The sequence below is a fragment of the Pteropus alecto genome, unplaced genomic scaffold (genome assembly GCF_000325575.1).
Source record: "Pteropus alecto unplaced genomic scaffold, ASM32557v1 scaffold94, whole genome shotgun sequence".
NCBI lineage: Eukaryota > Metazoa > Chordata > Mammalia > Chiroptera > Pteropodidae > Pteropus > Pteropus alecto.
In genome coordinates, this window is record NW_006437736.1 from 3,394,717 (window position 1) to 3,419,940 (window position 25,224).

At 44.2% G+C, this 25,224-nt stretch overlaps 1 protein-coding gene across 1 annotated transcript in view; it reads right to left on the reverse strand.

Moving 5' to 3' along the window:
- BTBD11 (BTB domain containing 11) overlaps positions 1-25,224 on the reverse strand; it is a 262,548-nt gene that overhangs the window by 84,601 nt on the left and 152,723 nt on the right. Inside the window, exons 2-3 of the mRNA XM_006914511.3 lie at positions 19,038-19,187; positions 12,256-12,460 (exon numbers count right to left, since the gene is read on the reverse strand). Coding sequence (XP_006914573.1) covers positions 12,256-12,460; positions 19,038-19,187 — 355 coding nt within the window. The remainder of the gene's footprint in view (positions 1-12,255; positions 12,461-19,037; positions 19,188-25,224) is intronic.

The window sequence follows — 25,224 nt, forward strand, 5'->3', positions numbered from 1 at the left end:
GGGGCAGACGGTTTGGAAGCGGGCTGAGCGTGGAGAGCCCTCTCTCTCCGCAGGCTCTCTGTTCCCAAGGACTCGTCTCCCGCTGGCACTTGCCATGCTGGGCCAGCCCTCAGATGGCACTGGGCAGCTTCGAGGGCTAATTTTCGCTAAGTTCTTTTTAAAAAAAATTCTTATATGTTCAGAACATTCAGGTACAGTGCCCAAGGGCCCAGACACGGGGTGTGCAAAGGGCTGCCAGTTCCAGGCAAACGAGAAAGAACTGAAAGTCCAAGAAGGCTCACGTAGCTTTCCTCGGGACCATTCGGCAACACGAGGAGGCCAGCTGGTGACACCTCTCACTGGGGGACATAAAGGATGGCATTCGGTCAGGCCATGTACTTGTCATCTGTCTTTGGGATTCTTGCAGGAGGCTTCTCATTGGTCCCTACATCTTTTTCTGCTCCGTTCTCCTGCTGCCATGCACTCAGACTGATCTTTATGTCCCCCTACCCACCCCGTGCCAGGCCCTGGCTGGCTGCCAGGCAGAGCGGGAGAGATCAAAGACCCTGCCTGTGAGGAGCTCAAAGTCTGGCAGCAGAGACGGACAAGGAAGCAAACGATGCCACAGCAATGACTGGGGCCACACAGGAGGCAGACAAGAGGACAGGCTCTGGAATCACGCGCTTGGGCTCAGTCTCCAGCGCAGCCACTTACTAGCTTAGCTGTGTGACCTTGGCCACATCCTTGAACTTCTCTAAGCCTCACTGTCCTCATCTGTAAAACAGGCAGAATGACAGGATCTCTGAGGGTGACTGTGAAGTATAAGGGGTATTCTGGAAAAGCACTCATCATAGGGCCTGCCACACGTGGGCACTCAACAGTTGTTAGAATTATTCACAGAGGGCTTCATGGAGAACGGGGATGGGAGCAGCAAAATTTCACAGTGGATGTGAGGATCCAGCTGAGTCTTGAAGGATGAGCAGGCATTTGCATTTTGTTTATGCTTCTCCCTTTGCCCGGACCTTTGCCCTAACCCCACTGTCGAAGGAACAGTGCCCGACATCTCCTGCAGGACATATTTTTCTCCCACACACTTTCAACTCAGCAACGATACTCTAACTATATTTAACTATTGGTGAGGCCCAGGCATCACCTAACTCCTATGGTCTTGATGCCGACAGGGCCCTCTGGGGACAGATGCCAAGGTGCAATTGCTGAATGGCAGGGACATAGGTTCGGAGCATTTAGGGCAGTGGCTTGTTACCAACCCACAGAGAAGTATTTCAACATTTTAACAATTGGCTTAACATCTGCACCTCTGCAAACCAGCAGACAGTCAGCCTGGCCTCTCCCCTAGTCTCAGCTGGCCTGGTTTCCCCCAGGTAGCTCGAGGTTTCCTGCCTTTGCCAGTGGCTCCTCCCACCCAAAATGCTTGATCTTGTTCACCTTTCAAAGTCTGACTCAACACTGCTTTCCCTGACCCCGCTCAGCAGTTTATCTACAGCTCTCTTCTGACCCTCTGACCTCTCTTTTTTTCCTTTGATGATAACTGAGCTGCATAGGACAGGTTCTTTGGGTCCCACGCCTCCCCAGCACAGGGCCACTTCTGAGCTCTGTGACTTTGGGCAAGTAGTTTATCCCCTCTGCCTCACTTTATCCATGTAGAAAATAGGGATGACTAGTAATACCTACCTCGTGGGGCCACCACGAGAGATAAATGAATTAGTTCACGTAAAGTACTTCTAATGGTGCCTGGCACATGTAAGAATTCGATGAACACTAGCTCTTACTATTACTATGCTTAGAGCAGATACTCTATGCATGTTCACTAAATGAAGAATGGACAACTGAATAAAAAGTCCACTAATAAATAAAATAATTTTAAAAATTAAAAAATAAAATAAAAGATGAAAAGCCCAAGTAGCGCTGAGGTGAAGATTTAAGAGGCAGGTTCTATGTTTACACAGACAGAAATCCATTTCAGGAGGTTAACTTGTTCCTCAGAGGTTTTGCTGGTGTTTAATCAGATGAAGTGATTTATCGTTGTTCCATTTGGATGAACAATATTTATTGAGGCCTGAGCCAGGGAAAATGCTAGAAATAAAAAGGAAGAGGTGGGGGAAGCATATTAAGGCAAGAACGTTAAGTTCCTCATGAGAAGGTAGAGATGGCCGTAGTAATACTATGCTCATAAGATTCTTGTAAGGACTCAATGACTAACGCACCTATATGAAAGCCTAGTACTTGGTAAATACTTGGTATAAGTTAGTGGTGATGGTGTAGATGGTTGCTCTAAAAAACTCAGCTCTAAAATGATCAAAACACGGAGAAACGTGGAATGTGCTTTGGCAGGTGAGCTGGTCTCTGCTCTTTACACTCACTCCTTCCCTTACTGCTTTGGAAGTGCTAATTGTCATGGACTCTTTTTTTCTCAAAGTAGGGACCCTATCTGCATCGCATCTCTAGTTCAGCACTGTCCAACAGAAGTTTCTGTGATGTCGCAAATGTCCCATCTTTGCACTGTCCAACACAGGAACCACTAGCCACAGCTAGCTACTGAGCATCTGAAATGAGGCTAGTGACTGAGGAACTGAAGCTTGAGTTTTATTTACTTTTAACTCATTTAAACAGCCTCCCATGGCTAGTGGTTACCATACTGGACAATGCCGCGTTTGTTCCTCAGTCTTTGTGTCATAAAGGTAAGGTTCCCCTTCCTTTTCCCATAAAATAAAAAGAAACTGGTGTTAGACCAGACCAGACTGCTGTGACAGCCAGTTAACAGAAATTCAGAAAAGGCCTGGATATTGAGATGAACAAGTACAGTGCATGCATGTGATCAGACTAACCCCAGATGTTAGCAGAGGGGGCCGTTTTTAAACTTGAGTCCCCCAGCTTGTCACCTGTAGTCAGGAGCAATCTCTCCCCCTTGACTGTGAAAATACTCCTGGGTAACTGAGTCTAAGATGTTTGACAAGCCCTGGAGGCTGGAGGTGTTTAGCAGCGCTGAAGCCGGTGAGGTTTAGGATTTGCCCTACTACCTCTCTTGAGGGAAGACACCTGTCAAATCCTTCCTCACCTTTCCCTTGCATGCTTGTTGCTAATTTGCTATCCATGAGCCATGTAAGATTTGTTGGCTATCTTGTTAAGCTAAAGATGATCATTATATTTGGATACTGAGTGTCTTCCCTTGGCTGCTGCTCCAAAGCCTGGACATTCTGCAGGCTGCCCATGACTGACCTCTGGAATCCATTCATTTTGGAAATTGCAAAGGGATCTAGCATCTTATGAGGTAAAGGAAGTAGAGTCTCTGCAAAGCTCATGCCAGCCCCCAAAGCCCGGGATATATTTCTTAGGCACCTACTATGTGCCAAGCTCTACCAGAGAGACAAAAATCACCATAAACATTTAAAAATGAGGGTTGGAGTAGATGGGGGAAATGAATGACAAACACACAAAAACTGTAATATTTTCTTATTCGCAGAGTGGTCACGCACCAGTAGCAGCAGCACGTTACCTGGGAGCTTGTTAGAAATGAAGCACCTCTGGCCCCGCCCCAGACCTAAAGAACAAAATCTGCATTTTAACAAGATCCCAGAGATTTCGAGTGTACATTAAAGTTTGAGAAGCCCTGCTATGTAGTATACATGCATATTATAAGCAACATGACAGTAGAAATAATAATGGCCATTATCTATAAAGCCATTATCTAAAGAGCCTAATGAAGGCTGTATATATATATAAGAGCTTCATAACAGCCCCCTGAAGTAGATTCTATAGTATCTCCCATTTTACAGATAAGAAAGCTGAGGCTCAGAACGGTTAAGTAACTTGCTCAAGGTCACATAGCTAATCAGGTTAGAACCAAGATATGAACTCAGGTATTCTGGCTCCAGAATAAAAAATATACAGAGATATAATTAATGTGCAATGAAGGTCCTTAATGTAACCTAAAAAGCTTCCAAATAGCATTTTCCTACTAAGTAGCAATTAGACTTAATTGTCTCATCAGTAGATACAGGCATTTCTACCTCACCAGTCTGATGTAAGGATTAAATTAAACTCTGTAAGTAAAGTGCCTCGCATAGCACATGGCACATAGTAGGTGCTCATCAAAGTCCATTACCTTCCTTTAGGCCTCCTTAATGCCTCAGTCAAGGGAGGTGTCAGACACAGTTCTGGTCTCCTCGTCTCCCTGCTCAGAATCCCTCCTGGCTCCTCACTGCCTATAGAGAAAGTCCTGACATCTTGGCGAGCCTCTCCACCTTCCTTCCAGTCTGGTTCGCTGCTGCATCCAACACCTCTTCAGAACAAGATCTCGCTTTCTCTTCTCTCACCTTCCTGCCCCCATATCACGTATTCTGTTCCCTTAGAGTATAGCTCCCTTCTCTATAGCCACCCAGCATTCATTTGATGTTTTTTGATACTTATCAATCTTCCCACATATGAAGTTAATTAACCTGACTGCATCTCAGTTTCCTCATCTGTAAAATGGGGAGAAGTGAAGCTAGCTCCTGCCTTAAGGGGTGTTGTGAGGACTGACTTAGCTAATACACATAAAGTATGTAGAGCAGGGTCTGCCGCATATTAAGTGTTGATCGAACTCTCTTATAAGATCTAAGAAGATGTCAACTTAGATTAAAGGAGTAAATAATAATTCCTGCTCTATGCTGTGTCAGTGATTGTGTATGGCACTTACTAGTTATAGAAACAGTTCCGTGAAGTAGGAATATTATTTTTTATTTATAGCTGAGGAAACGGAGGTCTGGAGCATGTGAACGGTAGAGCCAGTACCAAGTTGAGGGCTGTCTGAGGTGACATTGGCAACATGGCTCTCTGGGCCAAGAGCCAGAATAAGTAGGTTTCAGACACAGCTCTGTTCAGTTCCATAAGCATTTATTGAGCACTTACTATATGCTATGCGCTGAGTTAGGCCCTGGACACTTAGTGCAGCCTGAGGTGGTAGAGAAGAGGAGATTATGCCTAAAATGAGTCTTGAAGGATGAAGTGATCTGGAGGTAGCCAGATGATGGAGCAGAGGAGAGACTGTTCCAGGATGAGGGTAAAGCATGCACAAAGGCACTGAGGCACTGCCTTGCAAATCCACTGCGAATGTACTTGTGACTCCAGACGAGTCTACTCGTCCCTCAAGGCCTCAGGTTTATCATCTTCAACATAAAGCATGTTTGAGATGCCTGTTCCCAGATCTCTCTTGACTTTAAGTTCCATGTCCAAGGATGGAACAGTCCATTGAAAAATCACGCTTTTGAAAGCCATTCAATGGTACAGACCCAATCACGGATATGGTCCTTATTTTGTGAAACAACCAAAAAAAATTGTATATACACAGAAAACTAAGATTGGGGGGAAATGCTCCATATGGTCTCAGTGCTTATTCCTGGATGTAGAGACTGTGGGTGATTAAATTTTTCTCCTTTTTTAAATTTTTTTTTGGTATTTACTACATTTTATTTTAATAAATGTAATAGTTTTAAATACTATAAACATTCATGAAGTTTATTTAAAAAATTCTAGGGATTAAGGATGAGGCTTTCAAACATTGTTATTTCTTTAAAACCATAGCCCATCAATAGCAAAACAGCCTAGCGAATATAAGCACAGACTAGGGCCTGACTCCACAATATCAAAAGCTAGTTCTGCAACTCCAGCATGACCTTGGATAATCACGTCCAGTCATTACAACTGAAAAAAAATTTCACAAAACATATTTACTTTACCTCATATAAACCACGCTGGTGATTTTTAAAAAATCATTCTAGTTCATTTTTTAAAAATGCAGGTTACAACCCACAACATCAGGAATCAGCAAAATTTTTCTGGAAAGGGCCAAACAGTCAGTATCTTTAGTTTTGTAGGCCATTTGATTTGTCACAATTAATCAAAAGTGAAAAAGCAGCCATAAACAATATGTAAACAAATGAGTGTGGCTGTGTTCCAATAAAACTTTATAAAAACAGGCAGTATATAGGTTTAGCCTGTGGGGTATAGTTTGCCCATCTCCACACTATACAGATTTAATCACTCATTAATGGGCTGTAACCTACAGTTTGAAAAATGTTGGGATTAGAGTTGTTTTTACCCTGGCCAGATAAAATAAATTGCAGCAATGCTCAAGGTACAAATGGATCATGTTTTAAAACTTTGTTTCTTAAGTGAATTATTTATAATTCAACATACATTTTTTTTTTTTTTTGGTGGTTGAGATGCCATGCCAGCCCACAAAAGCCCACATACAGCCATGCATAAAACAGGTCTAATATCTGGTCCTCTCACTCTAGCATGTCCCCATTCATCAAATTTGAATTTCTCCAGGACCTACTAGCACTGTGCTGGGCATTTTAGGGGACTGTTGTGTCAGATGTGATCACTGCTCTTAGACGATAAGAAAGATGAGGAAGTAGAATTCTTCCTCTGGGAAAAGGCTTCTGCATCCTGCTTATGATGCCAGGAACAGCTTTTGAGGTTCCCAGGGTGTTAACCCAAGGAGGCCTTATGTTGGGGAATATTTTGGTTCCCACCTGTGTTGTGTAGACAAATCAGCTGTGAGATGTGTAGCTAATAATGGTTAAAAGTAATGAACTCTGCAAATGATTCACTTGCGTGCTATTCATGGAAGGAGGAAGGAAGGAAGGAAGGAAGGAAGGAATAAAAAAAGAAAAGAACATAAAAGAAAAGAGTAAAGTAAAGAAGAAGGGTGTAGTGGAATTTGATCAACTTTTTCAGCTGCCCAGAACCACTGATGACTTTACAATATTTAGAGAATTTCCTATATTATTAGTTCATGGTTCGACAAGGTAGAATTTTACCTTTCCAGACTCCCTTGCAGCTATGATGCAGGCATGTGACCTGGGCTCCAAGCGAACAGAAAAGAAAAGAGTAAAGTAAAGGAGAAGGGTGTAGTGGAATTTGATCAACTTTTTCAGCTGCCCAGAACCACTGATGACTTTACAATATTTAGAGAATTTCCTATATTATTAGTTCATGGTTCGACAAGGTAGAATTTTACCTTTCCAGACTCCCTTGCAGCTATGATGCAGGCATGTGACCTGGGCTCCAAGCAAGTGGTCTGACATAGGTAGAATATAGAGCTGACAAGGATGGTGGCAGAGATATATGGCTTTCAGGGCTAATGGTAACAGAGGCCCTGCTGGGAGTGTCCAATGCCCAGCATCAGTGATGAGAAGGTTAAGTGTCTGTGCCCAGCCATGGAGGCTGAGAGGTCTCTGCTGGAGCAGTCCTGGGGTACGACTTGGGTACTGTTCCAGCTCATGTAGCCTTGAGACCTGATTTTCTGACTTCAATGCCCACCAGAAGCTTTCTAAGCTCTACTAAACATTTAGACTCATGGGACTACCACAGGTCACATGTGGCCCAGTAAACCATCATCAGATTTTTTTTTTTTTTTTTTAGTAAGAGTCCTAATGGTAATTCACCCAAACATCCCAGAACTACTCTCTGCCCAGGAGACACTCAGGGGCGAGGAGATGAGATAAACTTGGGTGGTTGTGGAAACTTTCCCAGTTTATGAACCCCAATATCTCCTATAACAATTCCACAAAAATAGGTTCCAAGGTTCTTGCAAGGACATTGCCAGTTACAAGTCAATGAATTCAAGGAAGCCGAAAGTTCTGAATATTTATGCAGTATTGATAGTACTACCAAGCCAGATCTAATTTACCAATTTAGGGTAAATGAGACTGTAAGCAATGTTGCTTAGTAACACAGTTGATACTGTAATTTTTAGAGGTTTCCAGGAGAACAGAGCTGGAGAATTAACCCAAGGTCATATTCTCATGCAGAAGGGAGAAGGGTTTGGTAACCTCTGCCTACACTGGACCTCCCAGAGGTTCTCTTTCTGCTTTAAGCAGTTGTAGTAGGTTCAGCTTTTACAACTAAGTATTCCACTAGTAGTGCCGCTTGTATCAAAGACACCTCCACTCACTTGGATTCTGATATATTCCTTCATGTGGAAGAATGGGGAAGAGTTATAACTAGAATGCTGGAAAGTTTGCATAATCTTGGGTATGTCCATTGGAGTATGATAAAATTTGATTATCACTTGTCACATATGCCACAGATGAAAAAGCATTAAGAACCGACGTGTTTGGGTGTCACAACACATCAGTTGAGTGAGTACAGAGTGAGTGTCTTGGAAGACACTTTCTGCTGTGTTTGTTTTACTAACTCTATTTCTTCAAGTGTAAATTCTTCCATTTGTTGTTAAGACTATTTTGTTTCTCCCATTAGTTTTCCTTGAATAGCTGATTGGTGATTGTATACTTGTGTTTGTGGTTGAGAGACCCCTGATAGACAGTCTGCCACATTTGTTTGTATAGCTCTGCTTGAGAAAGAAGTGAGAGTTGCCACTGCCTACGTATAAATTCTAGTTTGTTTTCAGGGAGATTGGGGAAGAGTAGAACTACCTAATTGCCTAGTCTTCTGAGTAAAGCTGATCACTGTTCCTCTCAGCCATTATCAGCTACCACAGACAACAAAATACTTCTATTTATCTTATTTTTTCACTTTGTGGTAACAAATTCCTGAAATCATCCATGATAAACACATCTAGGTATCGCTGATATTTCCAGTTGTCGCAGATTTAAGATGACTCCATTTAAGAACAGCAACCTCATGTGGCCTCTACCAGCAAAATTAAGGTATTTATATTTATCATTACTATGTGGAACACAAATATTGCCTAATCTTACAAAATATTGCATAATCTTACAAAATTTATCTGAGTATTTTTTTAAACAAAAAAATACCTAAATAATTTCAGAAGTTTAAAAACTAGTAGCCAAAGTTCTGGAAAAACTTAAATTACAGAAATTTTACACTGGTACTGAGCGTCTTCAAAATCCCACATGAAAAATGAAACTATCCAAAACAAATGCAGTAGAGCTAAAACTGTGCCCACATGAAAGAGTAAAGTGGTGCACGTAGGCCTAGTTCCAAACACTCCAGCCAAGAAAGGTTCTTCTGACAAGTAGAAGTGGTTCCAGGCACAAAACAATCCATGCTTCAGTCAACAAATATTTCCCAGGCTTTCTGCTGGGCGTGAACAAAAGCCAATAATATTCAGCCCTTGCTCCTGAAGAGCTTGGACAGTCTAGTGGAAAACCATATAACCACCGTGGCCCTACCTGACTTTGACAGAATAGAAATAGAGTCAAGGAAATGTTGTTTGATCTCGGGGGGCAAAAAGGAGACAGAGAAAGGGAGACCAATAACTGCCAATTTATGTCCTACCTCTCACTGGAAATTTCTTGTTTCGAGGTTTTGGTACAGTGTTGGTATCAACACTTGACTGAAAAAGGCCCTCTCTCTCCTAAAGCCATTCCACATGTGTTTTCAGATGCTAAACACCAATGCCTCGTCCATCAGACACAAGAAGAAATAGCTTTTGTCTAGAAGAATTCACACAAAGTCTTCTATATGGACAATAACAGATTTTAGAGCAAAAAAACCCAGAAGTCTATCTGACTCCCAAGTCCAACCTCTTTGCAGAGATTCAAAGTGAACAGAACTCAAAAAATGACCAAGTTCCGCTTTGTGTTTCGTGTCGTTACCTAAAAATTCAACCAAAAAGAAATGGAAAGACTGAAATAATTGACTCTAACAAATTCCGGGACATGTTCTCTTCACTCTGCTCTCCCTCGCAGCTCACGTCTCTTTAAAAGTTGTCCCAGAGAATTTGAAATCCTTAGATGGTCTCCCTAGACTCACAGCCATTTCAACTACACTCTGAATTCTGAAATAGGATCTGGAAGGTGAGCAGGAGGCAGGAAGTACCTCACATGATGAGGTTTATATTTTAGAAACTTCAGTCTGGTGGCTGTGAGGAGGATGGAGCTGGTCAGGATATTAACCTTCACCTCATCTAGAAGCCAAATGCATTAACGGAAGTAAGAGGGAACGAGGTCCTAAATCATGCAGTAGCAGCAATCTGGGGAGGAAGGAATAGAGACATGAGAGGTGTCACAGATGTAGCATCAATGAAACCCTCAATGAAGCCTACTGACCGGTTGGCCACAGGAGGGAGTGTGGGGTAAGTCACAGTTTTCTGATTGGGGTGACTGGGATGATGGGGATACCATTCTTAGAGACTGGGGAGAAAGGAAGAGCAGTTGGTTTGGGAAGAAAGACGATGGCTTCAGTTTTGAGGTGGTTGTGAACACTCCATATGGAAATGTTCATAGGTAGCTGGATCAATGGATCCGTTCATTCTTTCATTCTACAAATACCTGTTGCCTTCTCACTGTGCACCAGATGTTAAGCTTGGCATTCGGTGTGTAGTGATGATGAGAACAGGTGTGTCCTCTGCCCTCATGAAGCTTATAGGCAATAAACAAACACAGAAATACATGTCTAATTACGGATTATGGTAAGCGATAGGCAGAAAAGAATAAATAATCTGAGAAGAACCAGACTGAGAGCATGAGACTTGACAGTGGAAACCAGAAGGCTGAGTGGGACGAAAAGGTTCTGGTGCTCAGAGGAGGTGATGTCTGGCTGGAGATGGAGAGGGGGTCATCTGCCTAGAGGCGGGAGTTGAAAACAACCTGAGGGAGGTGAATCAGAGAAATCGTGCTATTGTACAGGCTGTGGGGGAGGGGGCTGAAGACCTAGATGCCACAGAGACTAAGGGTTTCTATTCTCTCAACCCTCAAGATTCACACTTGTAGAACGCAAAGTCTTGGTGTATCTGACTGACCTTATTTTCTGCCCAGGGACCATGGAAATTCTGCCCCCTCTCATCTTGGGCATGTTTGGCACATGAGAAGAGGCACAGGGCACCCACTGCTTTGGCCTGGATTGCAGGAGACCTGACGATCCTCTGATTAAGTTAACTCCAGATTGAATTGAAGTATTTATGCTGACTTGGGATTCTTTGGAAAAAAAAAAAAAGGCAACTTCTGTCTAGCCCTGGCTCCATCCTCTTTCCTTACTGAAAGCCAAGAGATGTGGTTTTGTAAAGGAGCCCAGTTAAGCCCTAATCCATCCTGGCAGAAATGGAGCATCCAATGAGAATTTCAAAACAACTTGGAACCATTTAACAGAGAAAAGTCTACTTGAGCCCAAACAGAGTTGTTCAGCTACATGCAGATAATATCTACAATAGAAGTGAGCATTTATTGAGCACTTACTATGTGCTAAACACTATTCAATCCATCTAATCTTCAAACAGCCCTACAAAAGAATAACTCTTAGTAGCCCTATAATGCAGATGAAGAAACTGAGGTACAGAGAGGTTAAGGCACTTTCCCAAAGCTCCCCGGCTTTTAATTAGAAGAGCCAGGACTTGCACCCAGAAGTCTGGGTCACAGAGCCTGTTCCCTTAACCGCTGCTTTGATAAACAGGGGTCACTACTTCAGTTGTTGGAGTAAACAGGCCTGTGTGGAGGAGGGGCCTTGACTTGCGAGACACTGTGTGATGACTTTGGGGACCTGTTCCCAGAGGAAAAGCAGATGCCTCCAGGCGGCCCCCTCTCCTGAGGGTTGTTTCAGATACCCTGCCTCTGAGAGGTTGAAACTATCCTTAGAGAATCCTGGCTTTTTCCGATCAAAGGGAACTGGAAACTACTTAGTTCAGCTGCTGGTTTACAGATGGGGAGACTGAGGCACAGGGAAGCAGAGGGACAGTGCCAAGGAGCAGCAGGAGCTGGGTCAGAGGGAGCTTCATCTCCCAGGAAGCTCGCCCTTCCTTCTCGCCTGTTTTTCCTTTTCCGTGAGGATTCTGCTTCCCCTACGAAGCCGGTCTCCCGCCCACCTGAGAGGCCCACTCGAGCAGCTGAGCGGCTGAGCGCTGGGCGGTGCTTATGGTCCAATCTCCTCACTACGCCCCCAGGTCCCAGGGCAGCCAGGACAGGAAGATCAGACGCCTCCCACCGAAGGAGCTGGCATCCCCCCCAAAGCTGCCACCGCAAGGTAGCGACCCTGCACTACAGAGGCCCTCGCTCGTCCGGAATTTGCAGACCTACTCTTCTGACCCAGGCCGTTTTCATCCTGAACTGGACCAGCCTTGTGTAATCCCATTTCAAAGACCATACTTGGGTCTCGGATACCCTCTCAGGGTACCAGGTTCCCACCTGGACTCCTCCAGTGAATTTCTGAGAACTGGGCAGTTCTGACCCCAGCACCCCTCCCCTCCCCAAACTTGCACTTCCCCGGAGGCAGGAGCCACCCTCCCACGACACAGCAGTATAGGCCAGAGGACAAATCATCTCTTGGGCTACCCAAGATGAAGGCACGTCTTACCTTTCCACCTGGAGGTTGACTTTGGAAGGCTCTACGTTGGGATTTTCCCACTCCATTTGCGGGCAGTGCATGAAATAGCAGAGAGTGTACAGGGCCTCAGGCTCCCAGTAGAGCGCCCCCTGCTTGTGGTGCAGGGGGGTGCCGTTGCCATGGTGCTTGGCATTGAGGGGCTGCAGGTGATGCATTGCTCGCGACACCAGGTCACCTGTGGACAGAAGTAAGATTTCAGAGCCTTTAGGCAGTAAAGACTTGCAGAGAAGATGTGTCTGAAGATCTTTGAGAAATCCTGTCTTACAGATAAAGACACTGAGGCTCAAGGTCACAAGGTTAGCGAGACGCAGAGACAAGATTCCAATTTGGTCGGACTCTAATGCCTGCGCTCTTCACCTCACCTTGACCTAGTCCTTTTTTCCGGGACAGGCTGATGCAGCCTTGGCCAGCTCCAAGACCATCTTGAGGCAATTTGGCATTATGCAGCCAAGGTGTTAACGAATGTTCTTTACCCTTGATTCAGTAATTCCATTTCTGGGAATCTGTTCCAATATTAGAATCCAAAATGCAGCAAAAGCTTCATGCACAAAGATTTTCAACCGGACATTATTTACAGGATCCAAAATTTGACAAAGAAACAAATGTTTAAAAATAAGAGCACGGTTAAATAAACTCTGGTACATTCGCATGATAAAATCATAAACTTATGCAGTTATTAAAAATGTCTGCATGGAGGTGCAATATCATGAGAAAAATCCTTATGTTAAAATGGTAAGTAGAGAAAAAAGTGAAATTCGAAATTGCATACAGTGTGATTAGGATTATGTTATTAAAAACTCTGCACTGAGTAAATACCAGCAAAAAAAAATCAAAATGTTGACCATGGATTTCTCTGCCTCATGGGATGGTGGGTGATATTCCCTTTCAACTTTTCTGTACTTTCTAAATTTTGATTTATGGCATGTGCTCCTTGGTATTATCGCAATAATAAGCTTACCGAGGTAGTGTTTACTTTCTGGTACCTTCCATCTAGGGTCAGGATGGAGTACATTCACCTTTCTGTTTTTGAGAGTGCCCAGAAAAAAAAGCTCGAAACAAGAAAATCAAAAGGGAGTGGAAAGGAGAAGAGGGTCCATGTTTGGGCCCCTGCACCATGTCTCTAATTCCCCAAGACGCTGGGAAGCCTTGGCCTCTGGTAGGCTAACCATCTCCTCTGAGCATCATTCAGCTTGCCCTTCACCTCCAGGTTCCCTGCTTTGGCTCTTGTTGTTGTCTCACCTTAGATTGCCCTTTCCTTCATTCTCCCAACTACGGAAGGCCTTCAAGGCCATCCGTGATCAAACGTCACTTCTTCCACGAAGCCCTCCAGAACACTCCCACTAAGAATGAATCTTCCCTTCCTCTGTGTACCTGCAACACCTGCTAATACAGTCTAACACATTACTTGTTTAATTCTGTCGTGTTTCCCGGGTGACTGTCTACATGTCTGCTTCCCCTGTTGAATCTCAAGGGCAGAGATCATGAGTCATTCATTGCACTGTTCCTGAAGGAGTAGTGTAGTAGTTAGGAACATGCTGTCTGGACTCAAGACTGTCATTACCACCACCATCGCCACTACCATCACCACCAATCAACATTATCAGCATCCTTGTCAGTCTAGTCCCTGGATCAGAGGCCTCAAGGATGTCTCTGAGCAGGGCTGACCATGGGGGATGAAACCGGCACAGGTATTTGGAAATCACTGGCTCCATTTTAAACCCCGCTCTATGTTTGTGTTATCTGCTGCTTCACCTGTCAGCTTCATGAACCCAAACAACTAATTACTTGTAACTAGCTGCCCTGGAGTTGGGCTCTAGGAACCTCCCTAAGAATCTATGTATAACCCGGTTTCCCAAACGTCAGCCATCTGGGAATCCCCATCATGACTTCTCATATCTGTGTGCCGCAGGTACAATTTATTTACTTAATATTTTTCTTGAAATTGGCTCGTGCTTTCACACAAATAAATTCATTTTAGAAGGAAACCTCCTATCAGTGCCACAAATGCAAAACCAATATTTTTCCTGGACTCATAAAAAATTCATAGCAATTAAAAATTGAGAGCGTTTGTGTATCACCTACGATCTTCTCCAGTACAGCCCGTAGGGAAAATGCTGCCGTAACCAGCCAGACCCAGGCTATGGGTGCAGCTGCCGCTGAGCTGTCCTCCTGCATGCCAGATGTGACTGCCCTGGGTCACACATTTTAATGGCGAGCTCTTTCTGCCCAAGCCGGTGCTTCAACAGTGCCTTCATTGTTTCCCTGCTCTTCATTTCATTCATGGTCAGCTACGGCTTCCCTGGGACTGGGGAGAGCAGACTCTCGGAAAAGAGCCCAGCTACATTTCAAACAAGGAGAGCAACTCCCTTGTCCAAACGGCAAAGGCTGTTTTGTTTTGTTTGTTTTGTCTTCTGGTGGCTCTGAGGAAAGACAACCCAGAAATCCTTTTGATGTACAGTTGTAAATTAATGGCCCCACTGAGTGGGGGCAATAAGTTCACAGTTTAGTGTGAACAGACAACAAAAAGAGGCATTTTTTTAAAATGGAGTCCTCTGCTTTCCCTTTAAACAACAGAAAGCAATTACCGTAATTAATGACTGTCTGATGAGGGTTTAATTGAGAGCAAGGAGGCACAGACTGGGATGTGAGCAGAAGAGTTGAGACAAGATCTCAGAGGCCTCCAGTATGGGACTGGATGGGACCAGATGCAGAGTCAAGTTGGTTCAAGAAAAGCCAGGGCCTCTGACTTTTCCTCTGGCCTCAGTGGGGGAGACTGGGTGGACCCAATTTCCCCAACCGGACCTCCTCACTGGCTCAGGGAATGCGATCTGGACTGCCTGCCAGACTCTAAGTCCATTGTGAAGGTCAGTGTATCACCTTGCAAATTTCCTAGGGCTTGTTATTAAGGAATCACCAACCTGTGTCAGTTGGGGACCTTTTCGGTATCCTGATTTAGCTTCTCATTCAAATATTTTAGTGATATAGAGGTTCAGTTTCAGTTCTCTGAGTTCAACTTTCAGTTCAACGGTCTTTACTATTTGATTGGAGTTTCATGAAGAGTTCCCCTCACCTGTAGCATTTTCTTCAGCTTTGACTAGTTCACTGTGGGTCATTCATTTATTCATTTGACATTCAACAGGTATTTCCCAAGCTATGGTGATGTGTTAGGTGCTCAGAAGGCAAAGCTGAATTAGTCACAGCATATCGACGTGGAAAAAGGAAGAACTAGGTTTGAATTATGACTCTGTTACTTAGTAGTTGTGTGGCCTTGGGTCCTTTATCCTTCCCAGGCTCAGTTTTCTTATCTGTGAAATGGGAATAATAATACTTTTAATGTATTTAAAGCACTTGGTAAACGGTGTAGGCACTCCAGAAGTAGTGGATATTTTTTCACTGCAAGTCATAACAGGCTGGACAAAGATGGCTCTGGACATCACCAGTGATCAAAGCGGTTCTCTACATTTTAATATGATGCTTTGAGGATGGAGGCAGTGGGGCAGTGTAGGGAGAAATCTCAGTCTTTAGGGGTGGGTCCCCATCTAGGTGCCTGGTGAGATGCTTGGTAACTAACCTTTGTGAATTTTTGCATCTCTGATTTAGTTTTGAGGACAGTGTCCATCCACAATGCATCCTATAGAGCAAACTGCAGGTCCTCAGCTGGAAAGAACACAGACACAACCAACTCCCTGATCTTACAGAGGGGACATTTGTTTCCCTTGAAACATATGGAAACATCTGCTGGGCTTCCCCCAGGAGGAGTCCCGTCTAGTGGTAAGGTGTGAAAGCTCTGCCTTGTTACCTGGACTCGGATCTCCAATCCTTCAGCTCACGGGTGTGGCTGATCTTAGACCAGTCGTTGGTCCTCTTCTCACGTCTATTTCCATGTCAATGTGGACGAGAATGGTTCCACTGGAAATAGTTCCCTCATTCAATAATGTCAGTTACTGTTGTATTAGTATTGGCCATTAATAAGGCCTTGGTCAGGGGCTCTGCCCTTGAGCCTGATTCAAGAAGAGCAGGGATATCTGGGAACAAATTCTCTCTACTTCGCCTTTGCTCAAAAACAGCAGTTTCTAGAATCCACACTGGCAGAGTAACCTTTGAATGTGAAGAACAACTCTCTATGTACACAGAGAGAGCAAGGCTGTATTGATTCAGACCACAGAGCAAGCCTGTCTAAATTATAGTCAGATCAGAAAAAAGCCAATTTTATTACCTTCAGTCACCCATGTGGCTTATCAAAGTGCTTCCTCCCATATGTTCTATGAGGCCCACTTAATGAATGTACAAAACACCGTAGTAATTAGCACCACCCATTTGTGTGCCAACAATTCATATGCTAAAGTCAACACTCAACCACAATGACAGCATTTAATTTGCAGAGCAAATTGTCCTTAAAAACAATTTATGCAGCAAGCCGCTCCTGCAGTCTGCCTGTTTAGGTGAAGTGTAGATTTGTTTAGCAAATCCTTTCAAGACAGCTCTGGAATTAAGTAGAGCCCCAGCCCAGGGAGGAGTCCTTATGACACCCCAGGACAAACTTTGAGACCTCAGGGGACAGCTGTAGCCAGCTTCTGTGTTTCTGGTGTCCTGGGCAAATCTCAGCATTTCTTCTTAGAATGATGTTTCCCCCAGGGGGCTGTTCCGACCCTCTGTATCTGAATCCCCAGGGAGCTGTTAAAATGCAGACATTTCCTTATTCCGTTCCAGTTGTTGTAGATATCTCAAAATATCCTTCACACACATCACCATCTCAAAATAATGGGGTCCTCAGAGCTGCTGCTAAATCTTGTTAATGTGCTAATAAAAAAGCATCGTTTAGACGAAAATTTCAGTATAATTGGTTTCTTTTTGTAAACTTGCATATTTTATGCATTTAAAAATATTCTGAGGCAGGGTCCACAGGCTTTACTGGATTGCCAAAGGGGTTCATGGTACCCCCAAATTTAAGAAAAATCGAATGACTGGTTGGTAACTGGAAGAGCTGGTGACTGGAGGCAACTCGTGATTTCAGGGGTGTAATGAGAATGGAAATTCAGTTTCTAAATCTAGGTGCCAGGAAAGTAGCTCTAGTGACCACAAGGACCACCCCAACCCCCGCCCCAGCCTGGAATCAGTTACTTTGTCCCTTTTCCAGACTGCCATGTGCTAACTAAGGATGCCTGCCTGTCTTGGGTGTACAGGGAATTCCCTTGGGAAGAGGTACATGTCCCTATTTAGATCCTAAAGCCTTCTATAGTTCAGAATTTTCTAGAATCTCACATCAACTCGGACTTTAATACAACCTAGCATTTCCGAGATCAACGCTTCAATCGCATGGGGATCTAACACACAGCTAAGTCATTTAACGGTCCACGGGATCATAAGTAAACATAAGGAAAGGAAAGCTTTACTTTCCTCTGGTTGTTGGGCTCAGAGGGCACGGCTCTAAATCAGGGGTGCGCGAGCATGAGAAATCATTGCTCAAACTCGAGGCGCCCCAAACTTCTTAACAATCCCTCCTCTCCTTTCTCTCCATCTCCCTCCCTCTCTCTTCCCTCTCCCGGACTTCCTCCAGCTCACGCACACACACACATGCACGCATGGTCTCTCTCTCTCTCTCCCCGTCTCCTACATTTCCTGAGGGCCTACTATGTGCCAGGAAGTGTTCTTGGTGCTGGGGTTGCATTAATGAACAAAACAAACGCCTCTACTCTCTGCGGGACTATATTCTAGCAGGGAGAGAGACAATTAAAAAAAAAATAAACGAGTAAAATATAGGGTGTGACTAGGGGAAGGGGAGTGACTGCTAATGATTATCAGGTTTCTTGTGGGGTGATTAAAATGTTCTAAAACTGATTGTGGTTACAGCTGCACAGCTCAGTAAATATACTCAAAATCATCGAATTGTATACTTTCAATAGGTGAACTGTATATCAATTATATGCTGTTATTAAAAAAACAAAAAAATATATCGAGTCTGTCATAGGATAACTGCTGGGGGATGGCAAAGCAGTGACGAAGGGAAGGGTCTTCAGGGGGTTATAATTTTCAGTATGGTGGCCAGGGAAAGTCTCATTGAGAAGGGAACATTTGGGTGAGACTTGAAGGCAATGAAGGAGCAATCCATGTGGATATCCGAAATAAGAGTGGTCCCGGAGGAGGGAACGTAAGTGCAAAGGTCCTGAGGCATGCTTGCTATGTTCTAGGAACAGCAAGGAGCCAGGGGGGCTGGAGGTCAGCAGGCCTCAAGGAAGAGTGGAAGATGTCTGAGAGAGATGGGCTGGGGCGGTCCAGAAGCAATTCTGTGGACTTGGGGTCAGATGGGGAGCCAGTGGAGGATTCTAAACAGACAAGAGATGTGATTTGATATATGCTTTAATGGATCCCCTTGTGAAAATCAGACGAACTGCCACCATTTATAGAGCATTTACTGTGTGCCAGGCACCATGTCAAACTCCTTTATGGATTGTGGAATCACCACAACCACACTCTAAGTGAGGGACTATTATTTTTCTCTATTTTATGGGAAAGGAAACCGAGGCTGAGAAATGTTTAGGAACTTGACGTGCATCAGTGGCAGGGCCGGGGAATTTACCAGGCCCGCCTGACTCCAGAGCCCTCGCTTTTCCCACGGTCATTGGTCATCGGCACTGTTTTGTGCACACGGTAGGTGCTCGATAAGAGGTATCATGGGGCTGGTTACAAAGCGCTGCCCTGCGTGCAGTGGCACCTCGGGCACAGAGAGGGCTGGAGAACCAGCATCCACTTACTCAGTTCTGCGATGCTGCCCACGCGGGTGGCCAGCAAGGACTGCTCAATGGTCCTTAACTCGGACTGGCTGAATATGGGCAGCTCTCCCGGCTTGTTTGACCTCTGCGGGTCTCTGTGAAGATTCAGGCTGTCCGGCAGACACAGCACTCCTGCAGTCAGTGGGGAGAGAGAATGAAAAGAAGATTATTCTTTTTTTCAGTTAAACAAAGGAGGGGTGCAAAACCTCGCACAAACCTCAAACCACACCAGAGTTGGTACCACAAAGCCAATGTGACACTCAAGGCTCTGGACTCCTTTTAGAAATGATTGCTAGCTATTTGAAAAGGTTGCCTCAAAGTCCTGACCTGCTAATTTTAACAAATGTTAAAATTCAGCTGTATGCACACATCTCCAAAGGACACAGAATCCTGTCCTTAGCCTGCAGGATTCTATCCATTCAGAGATACCTCTCCAGGAGCTGGTAGTCACTGTCCAATTCTCCCTCCCAGAGGCAGCTGCCATCCCCGGGTGCCCTGAGGAAAAGTCTCTGATGGCAGTCACATCTGAGGGCTTGGTTTATTTGCCCAACAAATTTAACTCCAGGTGGCCGGGCTATTAGGTGTTAGACAAGGCTCTGGCTTTCTCTGCAGGGCTCAGTGTAAGGAGGTAAAGAGTCCCCAAGGACTTCTGTAACTTGTCTGGTGAGTACTCATGGGAAATCCCTGGAATCCAATTATTCTCTTCCTTTTCTTTCTATTCCATGAACATTTAGCAAGACCAGAGCGCTTATTCTGGTAGGTTATTCAGAAATATTCACCCTTCCCTTCATCGCCCCAACTTCCATTGGCAGACTGTGCTTCCGAGCTCCTTGAATTTGGGCTTGATCACTGACTTACGTTGGCCAAAGGTATGTTTTGAACACAATGGAACCAAAGGCCCAAAAAGCACCTGTGTGGTTGAACTTCCTCCCTTGTGTTTCTGCCACCATCATGAGAAAAACATACCCTGGCTAGCCTGCTGGTCTAAGGAGGGAGAGAGACACACAGAAGGGATCTAGTACCAACCTGAAGCTTAGAGCTGCCCCTCAAAACAAATGTTAATTTGGTATGCCATTGAGATAGAAGAGTTGTTTGTTACTTAGCATTTCTATGGTGATAACTAACAGATACATCTACCAAGAGCCAATCACTGCTGATACAATGAACAAGGAAGGCACTGTGCTGTGTTAGGAGCTGAGGACAGCGTGATGGACAGAATACACACTGCCTGCCCTCAGTGGGCTTACATCCCAAGCAAAGGAGACAGACTGCTGCTCCACATGTAACTACAAAGCCATATGATAAGTGCTCTATGGTGGGAGAAAATGAGAAATGAAGGGATGTCTTAGCAGGGACCTGAGCAATAAGTAGTTGTCAGTAAGTAGAAAGCACTTATTGAGTGCCTGTTGTATTCCCAACCCTGATAGGCATTTTAGAAATGCAAAAGAAGCAGATGTGTTCAAGGAGTGTGTAAACTAACCAAAGAGACAAGACTAGCATTGACAAATAATTTGGGAACAATAAAATAATATCAATACACAGGTGCTGAATTATTTAAGACAACTGGCAGGGTGAAGGGAAACAGACAGAATACAAAAATCAGTAGTTCAAGTCCACTCTTCACCCTGCTCAAATCATAAAATCTCAGAAACAAAGGTTCCTCCTTTGAAGATGGGCAGGCTTGAGGTGGCATGCACCTCTTCTGGCCTGTGCTGTGTCATTAGTGGCTCCAGCCACACTGAGCCAGTCACTTATTCCTGACCGTTTCACCTCTACTCCTAACGGACTGACACAATGGGGAAAGGAACTATAGAAGATGTTTTTTAGATGAGTAGTGAATAAATGATGAACGATGCACATGATTATTCAATTTTAATGTTTCTATAATCAGGAAACTGGTCAAGTAAGTTTCTTGCTAAGATTGTTCTCTCACCATTGTTTTTCAAACGTTTTTGACTGTGCTTCGGAATAAGAATGTAGTTTATATCATGATTCACTACACACACCACCACCACCATCACCACACACTTTTTTTTTATTTTCCATGAAAAAAATTTCATGGAAAATAATAATGACCTGTACTATCGCACAATGCGCTCTCGATTTTTTTCCTTTTTACGTCTCTTTTCTTACACCTGATTGATAAAAAATGCTGTCTACAGCATCAAAAGTGATTTCACTAATGGGGCACAATGGGCCATTCAAAAAACACTGTGGACTGTGTTAGTACACAAGATGGCATTAACTGGACAATATAAATTTACCATTTACTGGACACCACCTAACGCTGTGCTAGGTTCTGCATGGGATGCAGAGATGGCCGGGAGGTGATCCTTGCACTTTGTCAGCCTTCATCTTTTCAGAGATGACAAGAACTTCATAGAAATTCCCATCATCCACGTCTGGCCTCCTGCCTGTCCCCTTTTACTTAACAACTGAGTCATTGTCCTGTCATCCAGGGACATCCTGAGTCATCCTTACTTCCTCCTGTTTGTTCACCTGCCAAGACATTTGGCCTGAGGCCAAGCCACAGAGAGAATGATGGGCCAATCCCTCATTGACACCCCTGACGTCTGACTCTTATTCAGAGATTTTCTACCAGTGGAGACTCACTGCAGATGGCACCAGATGATTATGACCCAGTGTGATAAGAGACCCAAGATTCTGGGTGACAAACCTTCCTGGTCAAAAGGCTTCACAGCAAAAGAGACCCGAGAGTGAGCCTGGAATGTTGGGGAGGATAAAGTTACCTAATTAATAGTAGAAAATGACCTTTATTTATAGTCACAGGATTGCTTTCTTGGTATTTGCATTACACGCAGCCAGTTCTCATCCCAGACCACCTTTTGAAATATTGCCTCGCACGCTGGTTAAGGAACAAGCAAATGGGACTTAGGAGTCTGGAGTCCAGAGCTTCAGTCCTGGCTCTGCCACTTCTCATCTATGTTTAACCTGGGACAAGTCACGGAGCCTCTGTGGACCTCAGTTTCCTCTTCTGTGAAATGGAAGTGACAGTAATGGCTTTATCTCCTTCACAGGGTTGCTGGGGGCGGAAGGATGAAGTGTGATAACGTATACCAAAGCATTTTACATGTGCTGAGCAAATAGTAGGTGCTCAACATATGTTAACCGAGGCAAAAATCAGTTAATGTGTAGAAACCCAGCTTTAGACTACTTTATGCTTTATCATAAGAATAAACATTTTCCCTTGTGATTATTCCTCCTTCTTTAAAAGGGTTATAAAATTTAAATGTAAAAATGTAATTATTCAAAGAAGCTTTGAAAGCTAGATTACTGAGATTTGGAAAAATCTATAATTGACCCATCATGCAAAGATTATATACCAGGATTTTATTATTTCCTTCCTTCCTTCCTTCCTTCCTTCCTTCCTTCCTTCCTTCCTTCCTTCCTTCCTCCCTCCCTCCCTCCCTCCCTCCCTTCCTTCCTTGTCTGTACGAAGGTCTCCTTGAGGACTCTAGATGGGGTATACACATAAACTAGAGTTATTTATTTATTTTTTTGTATAAAAATCAACTAGGTCAATAAAAAGGTACCAGCATCATATTTTAGTGTTAGATGCAGGCCTGAGTTTTGGTCCACTTATCAATTTTCATTGTTGGAGCCAAGGATAGGCACAGCCTGGTGATTAAGACTTAAGCTCCAAGACAGGGAGAACCAAGGTTCGAATGTGACTTTGACTGGACCTAAAGGGAATAATTTTTTTTTTTAAATTCCCTGGACAGCTGATGATCATCAGCTATGGTCCATGATGGGCTTGAAGGGGTCGTGATCTCACTGAAATTGGATTATTTTGGAGTAGATTATCCATTTGTCTAAAGGGAAAGTCGTTCATATTCTCAAAGGGGTCTGCAAGTCCTAAAAGAAGATGAACCAATGCCTTTGAGCTTCCACATCCCCAGCCATAGTCAGATCTCTCTGCTCTGGGACTGACTGGCTGTAGGTAGGACGGAGTGGGCTGGGCATGACCATGGCCCTGATGGAGCTGAGCTCCAAACCTGCCACAGCCCCTTATGCAACCCAAACAAGGAACAACTTCCCAGATCCCTAGTCAGCTTCTGTGTTTGCAAAGAGGGGTTAAAATAACTACTTCATTGGTTTATCGTGGTGATTAAACAAGAGAATATATTAAAGCCTCTGGCCTACAGTGAGCGCCTGCTCAATACCCTATGCCCACAAATGTGCAGTTTTGTTTACTTAATGTCTGGATTCAAACAGTTTTGAGGATCATCTTTCCAAAATCTTGTGCAACTGAAGACAAACAACCTTTTGGTTAGGTCGCTAAGAACATAACATATGAGAACTGCTCCTCTGGGTGGGCTCCTGGGGCAACCACATCTGGCGTCTGTCTCCGATGGGGGATTCAGGGTGCACTTCTGCCTCTTTACATGCCCGCTTCTCCATACGCATAGAACGGCCCCTTGGCAAATATAACACCCTGGCATCCTTTCTCTCCTCTCAGCATTTCTCTGTGTCTCTATTCTATTATTGGACCGGATGCTATTTACCAACCAAGAAAACCAAATAAGACAGTCATCAGCACTCATCCATTCTCCCCTCAATGATGATGGTGATAATGGTGATTAAGGAGAAGGAGACTGAGTGCATCTTGGTACCCTGGACACAGGCTTGTGTTGTGTCTGGTCTCTCTCTGGCTATAAGAGGAGAACAGATTCTCCTAACTCCTGCCTGCCTACACCTTGTTTTTTGCTAAGTTATCCACAGAATTTAAAGTGGAGAGTCCTGGCACCAGTTTCGGTTTTAAGAAATGGGAAGGGAATCAGCTGGGGCACAGCAGACCAGCCCTTGAACAGGCACCAGACAGACCTGGCCGAGTTCAGATTCCCACCTTGTCATCTCCCAGCTGTGTGGTGTGAGACTCGTGACTTGGCTCCTCTGAGCCTCCATTTCTCCCTCTATAAAATGATACGATTTACCTCCTAGTGTGATTGGGAAGCCCTAATAGGATAATATATATAGACAACCCGGCACAGAAAAAGGGGTCGATAAATGTTTGCTAATAATCTAAGTGAAGTTCTTCGAAGCTGAAGATTTAGGAATTCAATAACATGATGCCAGAAGGCTTTCTTTTACTGTTAAATTTATTAAGAAACAAAATAAGAAGTTATCAGATTTTTTCCCCCTGATGTTTGCACAACCAGCTTGGAAACCTCATTTCATTTTAAGAGACCCGACAGTGGGAAACAGATTCAGAGCTGGCTCGGTGAACCCGTTCATCTATGAGAGGTGAGCCATACATACTCCAATTAGGATAAACCCAGACCATGGTTCATTCTTTTTCCCCCAGAATGAATTACGTTCAAAGAAAAAGTTCTTGGGAAGTCTGAAGCCAAACCAACAAAAGAAATAAAAGGCAGAAAACACTAAAAAAATGGAGAATTTTCAGAAATAGGTCCAATAACATGCCCAGACATGAAGCCTGATGTACACAGGAGGGACGAGTGTGCTGATCTAAAAAGAACATGAAGACTCTTAGGATCTTCATCAACCATAGACACTGAGCACCAACTACAGAGACAACAGGACACGCTTCTGCCCTCAAAGGCTCTGAGAGACAGACCTACCACCAACCGAGGTACTATGGGGAAAAGACTAGAGCGGAGGCGTGCATGGGCTCCTGGGAGTGGCGGGAAGAGTGGGGGGGACACAGCATGGAGAAGCTCAGTCTGCCCGGGAGCTTCAGAGAAGCTTCTCAGGGGAGTTCACACAGGAACAGGGGTCTAAGGGAGCAGACGCCTTACAGCAGAGTTCCAAGAGTGTGGGTTCTGGAGCCCAAATGAATGCACTGGTTGAATCACAGCTGTGCTCCTTACCAGGAGTGTCACCGTAGGTACGTCATTTAGCCTTCCTGTACTTCAGTTTCCTTACAGATGATATGGGAATGGTCATAGTATAATTTTCATAGGCTACTAGAAGATCAAATGAATTAATGATATATGTCCATTTTGGCCCCTAAAATTGCTCAATAAATTACTATTACTGCTGCTGCTATTGCCACTGCTGCTACAATCATCATCATCATCATCATCACCATCATCATCACCATCACCATCACCACCATATCATCATCATCCCCATTTTACAGATGAGACAACTGAGGTTTAAAATAGTTAGTCACCGGCCCAAATCC